The sequence below is a fragment of the Ambystoma mexicanum genome, chromosome 4p (assembly GCF_040938575.1).
Source record: "Ambystoma mexicanum isolate Mex_15411 chromosome 4p, UKY_AmexF1_1, whole genome shotgun sequence".
NCBI classification, from domain to species: Eukaryota; Metazoa; Chordata; class Amphibia; order Caudata; family Ambystomatidae; genus Ambystoma; species Ambystoma mexicanum.
The window spans coordinates 451048357-451064835 of NC_090927.1; the positions used below are offsets into that span (position 1 = coordinate 451048357).

A 16479-nucleotide genomic window follows, 5' to 3' on the forward strand; every position below is an offset into this window, starting at 1 on the left:
TCCAGGCGCATCTAAAAGGGCAATGGGCCTGTAACTCTCAGGTTTTTGATGATTTCCTTTTTTGAAGAGAGGGACTATTATAGAGTGTTTCCAGGATAATGGAATAGTTTGTGAAAGATTAATTTGCTCGAAGATAGAAAATAGAAAGTTTGTCCAGAGTTCAGGGTGTTGTTTGAGGATGTTTTTTGGCAGGCCATCAGGGCCAGGATCTTTGGATTGACTAACTGTGTTGATAAAGTACAGTATGTCTGATTTGTCTATATTAAGATGAAATTGGGCAGACCCATTATCTGTCTGGGCCGCGCATACAACATCTGGACGTGCAAATATTTTACCAAAGTACTCCACCAAAACCACTTCCGAGACATTGAATTTGCTTCGACGTTTGGGGAGAAGAGGTGGTATTGTTAATTACTTGCCACATTCGAGCCGTATTCTTATCTTTCATAATTTCAAGCATTTTTTCACCATCAGATAGCAACATATGAGCTTTATAAGTACGTATCCAGTTTCTATAGGTTGTTTTTATGTGCTTTAGAGTTTTATATTGCACACATATAGGAAGATTTTCTGCCTCACGCTTTTCACGGCGAAATAGTGCTTTCCTATTCTTTATTACCGGGTCGTAAGTATGATTTCTCTGAACAAAAACTTTTCGTTTAGTATCATAGGATCCCAATTTCTGTATGATGTCATAATAAATGGATGCACTGAAATCCTGATCAGATTTAGGGTTGTTAAATGCTTCATTCAGCAGATGGCCTAGCTGTGAGATAGATTTTTCAGTCCATCGTACTCGATTGACACTATTGTTAGCAATTAGGGTACCCGACCATTTCTGTTTTGTGTTTGTTAATTGTCATACCGTTGCAGGCCACTGTAAACATAGCATGCTGTGGTCACTGCATACCGTTCTTTCAATTTTAAACAGTCAACTTTCGAAAATAACTCGCTGTCTACATATATGTAGTCAATGATTCCTGCAGAGCCTCTTTGTGACCAAGTTGGTTGCGGAGGACAATCATGAGGGCCTGACCCATTTAACATCATTAAGCCTCGTGCTTTCATCAAATGATCCCAAGCAATTCTTCTAGTCTGTTCAGAAGTCTTAATGTGATCAAGACAGTGTAGATTTAAGTCTCCAGCTATTATCGTGTGGACAATTTTAGGAACAGAAGCAATACATTTTAGCATGGTTGACACATTGTTAACAAATTCCTGACTTTCAATCCCTGCTGGATTCCAGTATAAGTTGACTAGAGCATATAAAATGGTGTCAATGGAAACAATTGTCAATTGAGAATAAGGATTCGGAGAATACATGTGGATTATTGATATATTTGACTGATTTTTGTGCTTGTAATGAGGCCAGCCATTGGACGTCCTCTTGTGCCCTTTAAGGCAGGGGTAAAATGTATTTCATGATCATTCCACAATAATGAATCTGTAATCCATGTCTCCTGTAACATGACTATACTATATTTTAATAGTTCGCAGTTTTTATTGTTAATTAGATGACGGAAGCCACAAGTATTCCAGGAGACTAGGGAGATTACTACGCTCTCATCCATATGCTCTAGTTCACTTCTGGACTCCACACAATTACATGAGCAGTTCTGGTTTGTATGACTCCTTGTTTCCTGATTACTATTATTTAGACACCATGACACAGTTTTTTTGCCCACCTCTTTCGAAAGTGGAGTCTCATTTGCCATTTCTTGAGGACCAGAAAGCACAATAAAGCCCATTTGGAACAATTCATCTTTAGACTGCCATATAAGATTTCTGACCACTCTTGAGCAAAACCATATCTCACTGTACTTAGAAAATTTGTATTCATGAACTCTACTGGTTCGATGTCAGAGCTATTAATATTATCAAGCAATGCGACATCTGAGAATAGTTCCATAATACTACGATTTAAATTATATTGCGTATAAGGGTCAGGCCGACATCCAAGAATTAAAGATGTTAGATTTTTATAGTTTACATTTGTTTGGTTCAACTCCTTTAAGATCGTGGAACTTTTGGTAGGCTTTATAGATGACGGGTTTACACTCTTTTTCTCAGCTTTTTCTGGTAGCAAGGCCTGCAACATGCGAGCTATTTCGGCACCAGGACTCTCAGATTGAGTTAAAGGTTTTTTTGACCAAAACTGCTGCAATCTCGAGTGTCGGTAGGCATGCTCGAATTCGCAGGTGACTTGTTACCGGCTGGATTTTTAGTAGGGCTGAGTAGCTTGCTTGGTTCAGTCACAGCTTGTTTCGAAGTTATAGATATATAATTCTGTCTATTACTTACATTCATAGTTCCTTAATTTGAGATGAGAGGTCTAAAATCTAAATGTCCCCCATTGGAGATAACAGGCGCCTTTAATTTAAATCTCTTTGGTTAGAGAATTGGGACATATATGCATCAACTTCTCTTCTTATCTCCCTGCGACGTAAGTCATTTTTCTTTTGTTCGTCGCACTACAGTGGAGTCAGGGGCTGAGAATGGATGGAATTGGCACCTGAATCAGATGATTTAGATTTGGTAGAATTGGTATGTAATTGAACAGCTTTGACTAAGTCATCTAAGGGCTCGTAAGGAGCCGCCACTGGTTCCGGAATTCCTAGGACAATTAGCTTTAATTTCCACGCTTGTGCCAACAGCATGTCTTTTTTAGAGACAGCAGTCGATGCTATTTGACAAGTGGTGACTGGTGCCTTAAGGGTCTTTATAAATTGTTTGGAGGCGGCTGTCATAGGATGTTTCACCCCTTTGATGTTTTTAGTTTTTTTAACCATTTTACTGGGCCCTTTTTTTAAGCTACATTGCTTTTCCACATGATCTGCATTGGAAAAGATTGTATAAGCAGTTTTTGCATTTATTGCTTTTGTTGTCACTTCACTACCATTCTCATCCAACACCACTGTCTCTATTTGTGTTTTCTGCAGTCGATCGGTAATGATGTTAGGGAAGCATGGTAGCAAAGGTGCAGCTAGAGCGTTAGTAGTGTTCCAACATTCTGAAAGATTTTTTATGGGCGAGGTGGCTGTATCAACACCCTTTATATTACCCGGTTTACTACATGGGTTTTTGGCACTACACAACTAGGAGGCTGTATTACATCATGGGTTGCCTGCCAAGCCATTATAGATATAAGTTGGCTGCTTTGTGTATTCAGCTTATCATTCAGCATTCAGCATGTCAAAAAGTTTCATTAAAGTGTTCATAGTTGTTTGCATAGCTTCAGAAGTCACAACTGCCAGTTTAGACATGCCATCGTTCGCGTGTTGCATCTGATTGCCGTTTTGCTGGTGTGGAATAGGGGCCAGAAAAGAGGATACTACACTTCGGTTTCGATGAGTAATTACTGATATGTTCGGCGAGAAAGAATTTTTCCATTATTGCTTGATTAGAGGACTCCAAGTTAGAGGCATTTAGGTCAATAATCACACTAGCATCAACACTCGGAGACAGTTGCCCAACGGTTTCGACATTAATGGGAGCCACAGATTCCCCTCTTAGAACAGTACTTTCAGACAGAGAAATCTTACATGCAGTTACTTCAATTACATCTTGTTCATCGGATGCAACATAGGGAATCAGTCTCTCATTTGTACCAATCTTTGTAGAAGTACCTTGTAATACTGCATTATCTATGATTGGCTCATTGGGCACAGTAGGCGAGTAAAAAGTTCTAATACCAGTGGAGTTACAATCATTGTCATAGTTCCTACCTTGCTTTTTGCTGTACGAGCGAGTTCTAGGCGTTGAACAGGCTGGCACTATGTTTGTTACGTTCCTCCCAGCGTTTCCAGCATTTTCTGTGTCGGAGACAGTCCGCCATGCAATCTGAGGCGGCGGCATGTTCGTTCTCAAGGTATACCGGTTTTGCATGCTGTAGAACTCCAAACTCCAAACATTTAGTTTGCGAACAAAATTTGTGACTCAGGGCACACTCCAGACAAGCCTCTGCTTCTCAGAGCATCAGGGCTTAATTACTAGCCACCTTTCAGCAAGGTATTCGAGACCAATGCAGGATGGAAAACAAGAGCCAAAAGGAGGAGGAGGAGAGAGAGGCAGAAGCACTATGGATAGACAAGCACTCAGAAAGCACTGCGACTCTGCGACTCCACGGCGAAGTGGCAAAGCAGTGCTTTCCAGGTGTTTTGTGTTCGGTGCACGCGTGCTGGTGCGCGCGACTGCCTCCTTTTGTAGGTTGTAACAGAAAAGGGGCGGAGCAATAGCTCACACGATGCAGGTAATCTATAATAAGTGAAAAATAAGTATAAGTATAGGTATAATGACTCAATTTATAGTCAATATATAGTCACTTTGTCCCACAGGAGCAGGCCTTAGGTTGTTTGGGATGATATGCAGCAGATAAGAACTATACCCAAATCTCTTCCAAAGAACAGCGTCCAAGCAGTAGCAGTGTCCGGTGCAAAGCAGTGCTTTCCAGGTGCTTTGTGCTCAGTGCGCGCTCAGATGTTTATGGCCTCTAAAATGGAGGGTTGATGTAGTTGGTGTCTTTTTGAGTGTGCTGAGCTGGCATTGCTAAAAACAGGGTGTTCCCAACGTGCTCTGAAGTACAGATCCTTATTCTGTGCAGTAAAAAACGAAAAGGAGGCCTCCAGTTCCAGGAGGGTAATCGCAGCGGTGCTCCACTGTGAAATGAGATGAAGGTTTGAAATCAGTCAAATTCAAGATATTATTTATCAGACGCTAGTTTAATTTGGTCTGTGGGCGATAGACAGGGGAATGCCAGAGCAGCTTCCAATGCAATCTCATTTGGCTGCATTTCGAATGCTAAGTATAAAAGTTAATTAGCCATTGTTTTCTTCACTCCTAAAATACATTTCAGAAATTCAAGTTCAGTTTTGACCAGACCTTAATATTGCTTAATTGACACCAGCACCATATCTTGCTTCCCTGTAATATTATGCTCTATATATTTCCAGGGCAGGAAGAACAGCATTTCCCCCATGACTTGCCATAAGGCATTTAATACCTGCATTTGATTGTTTTAGGCGGGTTGTTAAACTCTGAGCATTGGTCGACCAATTACATTTATTGTTGAAGCATATGCCCAAAATAGTTGAAGGAATCAACTTGCTCCAGATGTTGTTCTAATGAAAAAGCTTGGCTGCAACCTAGTTTTCTGTTTTCCAACTACCATAATCTTACATTTAGCAACATTTACTTGTATTTTACTTGTATTTTATGTTTGTCATAAATAATACATATCCATGTAAGGCTTTAGGGGTTCTTCCTATAAATATGACATCGTCGGCATATACTAAACATGGGATTAGATGTCTGAGGACACGCATGAGGTCCGATGTTAATGGTGTTAGAAATTCTGAAAGGTCATTTAACTATAAGTTACATTTCATTGTTGCTATTACACAGTCTTGTTACACACCTGAGTGTGTTTATCTGTGATTTCTTTAGATGTAGAAGCTCTCTGAATGAAAAAGCTAAGACAGTCGGATACCCAATGAGTGTTCATTCAAGAGTGCCTCTAGGAATTCTAATGGATAATTTTTCCAAAAGTTATGGCTTTAAGGCTTAATATTTAGTAGTGCCCCTCTTTCCATGGTGCTACCATTGCATCTCATTTTGCACTGCTCCTGTGGAAACATGGGCAGGATTGCATGGCCCGCAGCCCCCTCCTTGCCCCACACTAGCACATTGTCAGTGTGTTTACTATTTTCCTTCCTGATATCACTCTTCCTGGTCAAAGGGCCTCATTACGACCCAGGCGGTAAGTTACCGCCTGGGTCGTACCTTTACCACCATGGCGTAAACTACGTTTACGCCATGGTGGTTGGCGGACTTACCGCCCCATTCCGAGGTTGGCGGGGCGGTAAGTCCCCAATCCCCATTTACCCTTCCCCATTCCCATTTTTGCCCCATAGGGCATAATGGAAGTGGGGAAGGCGTTAATTACGCCACCGTAAATTACGGTGGCGTAATTAACAACAAGGTCCCTTAGCGCCATGGATTTTAACACCTGCTAAAAGCAGGTGTTAAATCCTCCATGGCGCTAAGGGACCTCGGAATCAGGCGGTAAGGGTCGGCGCTGTTTACGCCGCCGTAAACCCCTTACCGCCTGGGTCCTAATGAGGCCCAAAGAGGCTGACACTGTGTGTGCCCACTGTGCTTACTTTCCCTGCTGAAACACTGTCTCCACTCTTTGCCTACCCTTTTGACTTTTTAAAAAAAATATTCTTAGTTAAATAAGGGACACCTTATGATCCCTTTTTTTGTGTTTCTCCCATTTCTGTCTATGCCTACATTGTTTGGTGTGTACCCATGCGGGTCCCTCTTCCACCTGCCTGCTTGATGTTGACTAAATACAAGCAAAATTGCATGCCGATGTCACTAACTCCCTATCCATCAAGCTGATACGTTCAAGGACATCTAGTTGAACACCCAGGCTTCTGAGTCAGCTGATTGCCCCAGTAATTAGATTGCTTTTGTCACTGTAACCTGAGGGTGTTTAGGCAGCTTGCAATCTGCTCTGGCATTACAAAAACCAGTTATTAACCCTAACGATGTTGGACAGGTTTTTGGGCTCTTGTAGAAATATCAACAGGTTTCTTTTCCACTATCACTCTGCGCCATTAGCGATAGTAAATCAACAATGTATTGTGGTACTCATCCTATAGGATCACTAGGGCAGTGGTATGCAACCTGGTGCCCTCCGGGTGTTTTGAACTACCACTCCCATGATTCCTTACCATTGACTATGCCGGCTAGGAATGATGGAGCTGTAGTCCTAAACCTATAGCGAACCAAAGATTGCAGATCAAGCGCCATATAACATATTATTGTCTATGACTTAATTACATTGCTTAAGGGAAATGCTTAATTGTCATGGGCAGAGCAGAAGCCATGCTCTTAGCCTCACAAGGAAAAAGCTGATGGGTGCTCAGGTACCTGTTTGGGTGAGGGGGATAATCCCCATATCATTGGATAATAACATTTAGCGCCATTGTTTTGAATTAAGGAGACCATGCAGCAGATCACCTGTTCTAACACTGTCACTCTTAATGTGTTGGGACAATGAACTGATTTTAGTTTTTCTCTTTTGTTTTTTGCAGGGTAATGAAAAAGAGCAAGAGGAGTTGCCAGAGTATGTCCCTGTGTTTTCAGACAAGTTTCCCAACACCACAAACCAAGCCATTGGCAGCAGGATGAGCACAGATATTGGCAAAGCTCTCATGAAAATGGACTACATTCTGATTAGTGGAAACCAAAAAAAGAAATTGGGAAGCGAACTCCTACCTTGCTAGGATTAAATGTGCTAGTATGGAATCTATAAATATGACTTCCTTTACAGAAGAACTGCGACAAAGGTGGTCATAAATTGACCTGTCAAATAACCTGACGCTGTCCAAGAAAGATGAACTTCTGTGGGACATTTAGCCTCAGCAAACATCAATGTTTGCCACATGTGCATTGACCTGTTTTTATTTTAGCAAATGTAATATTTTTTAAAACCAAAACCTTCCATCACAAGTATGTAGCGTCTTCCGGTTTGAAGAGTTTCCAAGTCTTCAGTGTGTTTGAAGGAGTCATTGGCATCAATTATATGGGGTATAGGTGCTTTGTAAAGACATATTTATTCAACAACACTTCTTCCGGTTAAAAGCTTAGAAAAGATCAGTTGCAAATTATGGAGACAACCTATGCAAGAAAGAGAGTGTGACATTAATGAGTCTTTTTGGGAGGGAGGAGTAAAATTCAGAAGTGGGGAATATTTGTAAAAACTTGTTGTGCATGTCAAAGTTAACCACATACCTTTCCACTACGAATGGGTGTAGAACATATAATATGTCTTTATTTGTGCTAGCCTAGTATTTTTACTAGAACATGCATGTTTAGAATGCCTTCCTTGTTTGAAATGTGAGAGAACTCGAACAAGTTATGATGCCTCCCGTAATGTGGAGGGGCACCTAAGAAATATCAACCTGGATGGTTACTCCTATATGTGTAATATATATATGTATGTATATGTATGTATATATATATATATATATATATATATATTATATAAACAAATCAGTAGTAATGTCAAGTGGAGAACAGATACCTCTGTGATGTTGAAGATACAATCTAGTCTGTCAATAAAGCTATGAGACAAACCTAAGGTAAGCAGAGGCAGTTCAGTGGAATGAAGTTGCCATGGCGTGAATCAGTTGGCATCTAAATTGCGGGCTTGTGATGGGTAGTAGGTCATGAATTGGATTTTCAGTTTGGCATATTTGCAGGGAGCTGCCCATGGTTCCACCCAATAATCCAGCATAATCCCTGGTTGGGCAAGCCACGATTTGGTGATGCATCACTTAAATCCGTATCTTTAGCCCTTGGCTGTGCCTTTCTCCTTCCTTTTTAAATGTAACCTTTTTATTGAGATGTTGAGCATAAGAAAAACAAAAACTTAATACAAATCATGTAAGTACGACGACCTACATCATGGCATCTCAAACCTGCAAGCACACCTTTGGCCATACCATGATCGACATCCCCCCTGCTTGCACATATCATTGTCAAAATTAGAATTGTAATACATAGAGCTTCAATATGACAAATACCATCCCTCTCCCTTAATATACATGCAGTTGCAAATCCCTGCTTCCCAGGTACAGGGGGCGTTGAATTGCATTGTAGTTCGCCCTCTCCACATTGCCCATCACCATAAGTACACAGGTGTAAGAGAGCTCAAATGTCTAGAGAACGGTTTCTATCAAGTCCTCAAATTTGCCAGTACAAGGCTGAGACGTCTTTTTAATGCTAGCTCGTTCAAAATACGTTTTTTGCTAACAGGCCAAACCATTTTTGTTTATCCAGTGCCCCCCCCAGTTTCCAGCCCATCAAGAAGGCCTTCCTTGCAGAACATAGCAGAACATGTATGAAATGGCGTGTTAGAGAATGTTTGTGCCACTGTTGAGGCCAACAATCACTGTCACCGGTGCTGTAGGGACATTGCAGTTTCTGATTTGAGATGGGCGTCGCAACACTAGACTCCAGAATGGTTGTATAGCTGGGCAAGTCTAAAAGATATGGCCAATGGAGCCCACTGTCCCGCAATTTCTCCAGGGGAGATTGGCAGAAACCCATAGTGTGCAATTTAGAGGGTGTGTAGTATGCCCTATGTATAATCTTGTATTGCATCTCCCTGTGCCTCAGATTGTAGGACATGTTTTTGATTGTGTCAAAGGCATCATATATGTCCTCAGCGCATAATGGCGTGTGTCTTCAGCCCACATCTCAGATATGTCACACCCAAATTCTGCCTCGCATGCCTGACCCTAGACTCTGCAGTAGTAAACTTTGATACGAGCAAGTGTATGGAAATGTACACCAGCCAGTCTGGGGCCGCGAGACCCAATACCCCCCTGAAGGTTGGGAACAGTCGAATTGTCTAATCATCACAGAGATCCATAACCCTTACGTTGGTGCAGGCATTATTTGGTCAACTGTGTATCTGCATGGAAGACCCAAAGGTTAGCAGGGCATACAGGCTAATGCAGGACTGGATTTCATGGACGTTCGACCCAGTTAGCGTACACATACGGTGCTATTGCGCCAAACTCGGGCCTATAATGGAATGAGTGTTAAGCAGGTGTGGGAGCCGTCTGGGTGCAAAGGCCAGTATTTCCTATGGTGTGAACGTTCTCATCACCCGCTGCTCGATCGCTTTGCAGCTGGCCGTTTCAGTGGTATTTAGCCATCGTTTAGCCGAGAAAGTCTGCACAACCAGGTAGTAGGTACTCCACGACGGGAATGCCAGACCATCATTAGCTTTAGAAGCCTGGAGGATAGACTTGTTTAAACATGCTATCTTGCCCCACCAGGTACATTTCCTCACTGCCTTGTCCAGGTCATCATACAGCCATTTCTAGTGGGGGTGTAGGGATCATAGTGCTAAGATAGATAAGCTTAGGCATCAAATTAATTTGTATTGCATTAATCCTGCCGGTGAGCGAGAGTAGTATTGCATGCCATCTTTCCAGGTCAGTATTTATTTGTAGCGCAGATAGGTGTGCGTATTACTTTAATTCCTAAGTATTTGATATGTTGGCCTTGCAGCCAAAAAATGTGCAACTGCATCGGGATCCCAGGGTGCATCCGATCATAGAGGCATGACCTCAGACCTGTCCCAGTTAACACAATAGCCTGAGACTGGCCTATATTCCAATAGAATGGCCTGTATTCTGGCCAGGGACTGGGTGGAGTTACTAATATACAGCCCAATATCATCTGCGTAGAGGGAGACTCTGTGCTCTGCATCTCCTTTCACAATCGCAGACCACACTTCCTCTAAGCGCAGCTTCATAGCCAATGGTTTGATGGCGACAACAAGGGATAACAAGACATCCCGGCTGCGTGCCAGTATGCAACGGGAAGGGCTCGGAAGGTGTGACTGTTGATGACCACTGTGGCGTGGAGTGCATCATAGAGCAGGTGGATCATGCATAGGATCCATCCCAAGAAGCCCAACCCCTGGAGATCCGTAAACATATAGTCCCACAGCGCCCTGTCAAAATCCTTCTTGGCATCTAATGATAGGACTACATTATCTAGGTCTGATGGGCCCTCCATTATGTGCAACAGCCGTTGCAAGCAGTCTGAGGAAAGGCGATGGAGTATGAAGCCAGTCTGGTCCTGGTTTACCGGAGTGGGCATAGGCCTCTCTAGGCATTTTGTAAGAATGTTCACATCAGCGCTTATCATCGGCCTGTATGCGCTGCATTGCATTGGGTCATGTCCCTTTTTGTGAAAGACGACAATACGTGCCTTTGTCCTTCTGACTTGCATTTCCACCAGACCTGTATGTGCATTCTCGCTTTTTGCTCCCAGATATGCACTGTACTCCAGCTAATGGTGCAGTTCTGTCAGCCAGCAACAATGTTTCCCAAAAGGTATTCTGTCCATGGCGATTGGCTCTTTGTCTTCAGCAATGCCCTTCAGAATGGTTGACCGGAGACCTGTATTACAAAACAACTTTCTGCTTCCCTAGGGCAGGGTGTGATCAAATAAGTTCTATTCATTTTATTTCCCATCCCTGACAGTATCCCCTGAAGAACAGCTGCATTTCTAATGATTATGGCAAGCAGATACATAAACACTGGACGATCCTTTCTGCAGGTTCCCACCACAGGCTACCATGAACAGCTCTCTGGAACAACAGAGTTACAGTAAATTAAATCATATTGCCCACCTATGGTAACTTTAGATTACATGTCTTCTATCTAATTTCTTGGAAAACTTCCATCATACCGACACAGTGATATCAATAAAGAGTGAGTGCTAGCCTTCGTATATTTCATTAGGGACTCCTTTATTGTTGAATGGAATCTTGTTTTAAAATTTCAAACAGTCTAAAGGAGGCCTGGGTACTACCCTTTGTTAAAAAATGCTGATGCCCCAAGCAACTACCCCCCACTACAACAGTCCGTATCCTGAAAATCCTGGACCGGGCGGCATACATCCAAATTCAGAACTACTTGGAATCTAACCATATTTTGGGAATATGCCTATCTGGGTTCTGCCCAGGCCATGGAACAGAATCAGCCTTGCTTGACTAATCCAGCTGGACGACACGAAGGATGAGGGCAAGCCGGTTCTCCTTCTACTCCTTGATCTCTCCGCAGCATTTTACATGGTTGACCATCCTCTGTTAGCATCTGACCTCAGCCGCTAACTTCTCATCAGAAGCCACACGCTGGAATGCCTCCTTCTTGGAGAAGACATCCCACAGAGAGTTCACCTACAATGCCAGTATTCCCCACCTTTTACAATATCTTTACAAAGCCTCTCATTGACCTGCTAGACTCAATGGGTATATCCTGCTTCCTCTTTCAGGAGACTACCTACAAGACTCTGACACATTAAACACTGTTTACCAGAATGTCCAGGCATGGATGGTGACACATTGTCTCTGCCTTAATGATGAAAAGACCGAAATCCTCCTTGTGGGATCCTCGGCCACGGTCAAGAAACTTAATCAGCAATATTCCACATTTACTATAGACAGAATCATTAACCCTGTCTCCCTGACAGTGAAAACATTGGGAGTCCACCTTGATGCCACACTCTCCCATACAATACAAGTTAATGATATTGCCTCCTCCACTGCCCACACTTCAAAACGGATAAATGCCTGCAGGCCATTCCTATCTCCCTAGCTGTCATTGGCTCCAGGCTTGACTATTGTAATGCACTCTTTGCAGGTACGTCCTCACGGAACCTCCATAGGATGCAGGTCATCCAAAACAATGCAGTCTGAGCGGCCCTCACCATCCCCAGACAAGAACACATCTCCACAGCAACAAGAAAAGTACATTGGCTCCCAATACTACAAGGGATTTTGTTCGAAACTCTGTCCATCACTCACAGGTGCCTCTCTAACTCTGCTCCCCCTTACCTCGTACAGAAAATCAAAAGAGCCCAAACTATGAGACCCAGTATATCCGCCTATGCTCACCGGCTCATCATGGCCAAATTTAAACGGGATAAGGTTGATGAATGAAGCTTCCCAGCCATGGCAGCCAAACATTGGAGCACTACAATAAGAACAATCCTACTGCGTCTTCTGGAAAGCCCTAACAACTTGGCTCTTCATGTAAGCCTTTAATCAAGTTATTATATGCATTTAACTTGACTGTAACAGCGCCTCGATACCCAAGGGTTTAGTGCACTTTATAAATGAAAAAATAAACATACAGTTATGCAATTCGTGACTTTTATAATGTCAAAGAGAAACCATAAATTGTGGCTGCAATTCTTTATCATCATCATCATCATTAGGCTTTTTTTCGACTTCCGTCATTTGCCAAAAAATACATAAAACTCATAAAACAATTGGACAATATAAAATGTGGCATGATTTTGCAAGGTGAACAATACAGCATCAATTTTAACACATAGAATTAAAAGAAACCTGGTCTTGACAAATATTCCCAAAAGTGAATTTCGGTAGCTCAGCTCTTTCCTATGCAAGGCCTCCAGGCAGCATTGATTGTACAGATAATCAGTCTGGCTCCAGTTATTAACCCCCAGAATATAATAAATGTGCAAAAAACAAGCACACTGAGTGCAATTTTGTGCAAGATTAAACAGCACAATATATTTGCAAATTGCCATACGGTCCAAACACACAGACAAGTGCAAATGTACTCAATATACGAAAAACAAATGGGAGCTTTTTGAGCGCAACAATATATATATTCTCAAAGTCCCCTTGATCACCCTTGATGATTTGCTCAATATGCAAGATAATCTGGGATGCAAACGAAAATATATATATACACAGAGAAAAAAAGAGGAAAACGAACTGCAATCAAGACGAGCACACACAATGTCCACAAGTCACGCTGCAAAAAATGCAAACGCGAACAAAATTTTAAAAGGAAAAAATCCAGCGTTAACACATCACCAGAGGCAGGACACCATCGGGCAAGTCCTTTCAACAACGCATTTCGCGCTCTATATAGCGCTTGTTCACGTTATAGGGGAAACCGCTTTTAAGTCAGACTAAATAGAAAGGAGAAGTCCTTTCATTGTGTCCACCGATTGAAAAGCAAAGCGTAGGTTAAGTGTAGGCGCCATGGCAGACATCTTGGAGTGGATAAAATACATACAGATATAAACATGTATTAAAATGCAGAATGATAAAGCACTGCAGTAAGTGAATTGCATAGGGAAAAATAGAAGCGAGTGAAGCCCAAAGTGGGCTACAATTCACAATAAGCTTCAAGCAACTGCACATACACAATCCACACATAGTGAAGACATCTAGCCTGGGTAAACTACATACATTGTATAATGGACGATAATATGGTCCAAAAAATACAATTATGAATCAGTCTGATACAAGAATATATAGACATTTCGTAAAGTGCAAGCAAAACTGCATATAAGTAGCAAAAATGTAACGAAATACACAGTCAGTACAGATATACAGCATTCATTGATAATCAAATGGCTAGGCCGCACAGTTGAAGATACAGTAGAAAAAAGGAGCTATTTGTTAAAATGTAAATCCAATCATAAATTGTTAGCTAGTCATAAAGAGGCTAATAAAATGTTGCTGCAAAAAAATGGCAAGCTAAAGTGCTAGTACAACAGATTACAATAAATATCATGAGAGGCCACCCCAATGAGTAGTGATCCCTGATGAATACAATGGATCTCAGAATTGAGGAAAAAAATAGCAGCATCATAATAGAACGTTGTTAGAATAACAAACTGGTGGAGCCATAAAGTGCAAATGAGCATAAGTGCAAATCAGGGAGATTAAAATGCTGTTATCCGGGTCTACAAATAAATCAATAAACCACAATAGAGAACAAAGGATGTCAGTAAAGTGCAAGTGCCTATAGCAGCATAGAATATTCTTCAAAAACAGAAAGTTTGTATCTAGCCCGTCATCACATCTGGTGTCTCAATGTAAAATGAACATAAAGGCTCAGCATACATCAGTGGAAAAAAAGGACACAAAATTCCCCCATTAACCTTTGTACAAAGAAAAGGCATAGATCAAAAATAAGATATGCATATAGGTCCAAGGGAAACCTAAAATAAAAGAAATAGTGAACAACAAAATAAGCACAAGTATTAATACAACATAGATGAAACAATGAATGGCTATGGATATGTATACTCCAAGAAAGGTGTAAAGCTCCTCATCCATATTATGTCCATTTGGGACCTTTGTGTCAAAATCAAGAATACATCTTGTTTCCAATTGTCGCACAAACATAGGTAGGATCAGGCTAATAGTACAATTCAGCAAAAGGTGGATACATAATGTCATGGAAAACTAGGAGATTAATTCCCATTTTTCTTGCTCTTCAACAGTCTAGATCTTATGCACTACGCCTGGTGCACGTAACTAGCTACACAATATACAACATCCAGGTCATTAGATCGCCTAAACAATAGAAGTGCTTGACCTACACGTACACTGTGTGCAGGCTGTTTTCAAGTACCTACATCGGGTCACTCGGTATCCCTGACAAAAAAACAAGAAGTAGCTTAGTTACTCCCTGGCTGAGCCGCACACTAACCATAAGTCACTTCCGGTTAAAGACCATTTACTTGAACGGTTAAAGAGCATTTACCTGAACGGTAAGCCAGGTTCAATAATTTAGTCTGAATTTCATGTACAAGCTACGCGCCATTGGTGAATTTACCACATCTAAATACTTTTTGAATCCGAGTGAGTACTTGCCAGTCAGATACGATTCAGCCACCCGTTGCTAACCCACAACAAGTATTAACAAATTCCATTTCAGCTGCCTCACAAGCAGTGGTCAAAGTGGGCGGGAGCAATTGGGAGCAGCCAGTGCTTTAAATGGGCTGGGGCCAGGCCCCGGCATTCTCCAAAAAGTGACCACAACATTGGCGGGATACATTATCCCGTCCCAGCTGAAGCTACGATTGGATATGTGGCCGCCATTAAGTCAGGGAAGCTGACAGAAGTGCCAGCCAGCCAAGCAATGCAGCTGCTGGCTGGCACTTACGTCAGTCACTGTAAATTCATCTGGTGACCCATTGTGCGAGGGGTCACCAGAGGAAGTTACTGTCCCTTTTATCCCCAGTTCGCCAAGGCGTCTTTAACCCTTGGCGAAACTGGAGACTCCTCGACATAGTTCGAGGTTAATAAAAGATGGCTTGAAACTTACACAATTCAAGCCATCTTTTATAAGCTTTGCCGATGGAGAAAGACGCCTCAGGCTTTGTCCGTCTACAAAGATTTCTAAAAGATGTACTGGATTGTGTACTTTTCAAGCCATCTTTTATAAACATAGAAATGTTTAAAAAGGATGGCTTGAAAAGTATGCACGCCATAAGTTATGTACACACATATATAAATGTTATATATTTGGTGCGTACTTTACTACGGTTTGTACTTTTCAAGCCATCTTGTAGTACACAAACGATAGTAAGGCATGCAAACAAATATATAAATGTAGGCATTTATATATTTATGTATGTTTTCAATTTTTTATTTTATATTAGTCGTAAACAAAAGATACATGACAAAGTTTCAAATATTCTACATAGGATCAGAGATTAATTCATAAATTCTGTAACCAAAGATGAGCTTGCTAAAATGCACTGAACAACAAAGCTAAGGAAGAAGAGAAAGAAGAGACAAGAAAAGAGAAGATGAAGGAACAAAAAAGAAACCAAAAATTGTAATTTAAGACATAAATAAGTCATAACGACTGTACAATTCATGAATAATTACAAAACATTTCCCAACATGACAATTACATTGGCTAGGATATCAATGGCTTATATGGACACAAGAACTGATCAATGTACCTTGCAAACAACATTGAATTACGACAAAACAAAGCAGTATATCCCGTCAGTTCAGACACATTAGCCATAGATATCGAGGAAGCTCCCCCATGTGTCCAAAAACGTATCAGTATCTCCGGTTTGTTTGTAAATTGCCCTTTCATA

The 16479-nt window shown here is 41.5% G+C and overlaps 1 protein-coding gene across 2 annotated transcripts in view; it reads left to right on the forward strand.

Moving 5' to 3' along the window:
- CIMIP5 (ciliary microtubule inner protein 5) overlaps positions 1-8151 on the forward strand; it is a 224023-nt gene extending 215872 nt beyond the window's left edge. For both annotated transcript variants that reach the window (XM_069605968.1, XM_069605967.1), the window contains one exon: positions 7098-8151. In XM_069605968.1, the coding sequence (XP_069462069.1) occupies positions 7098-7289 (192 nt within the window). In that variant the 3' untranslated portion in view covers positions 7290-8151. The remainder of the gene's footprint in view (positions 1-7097) is intronic.
- Positions 8152-16479: the final 8328 nt, after the last annotated feature.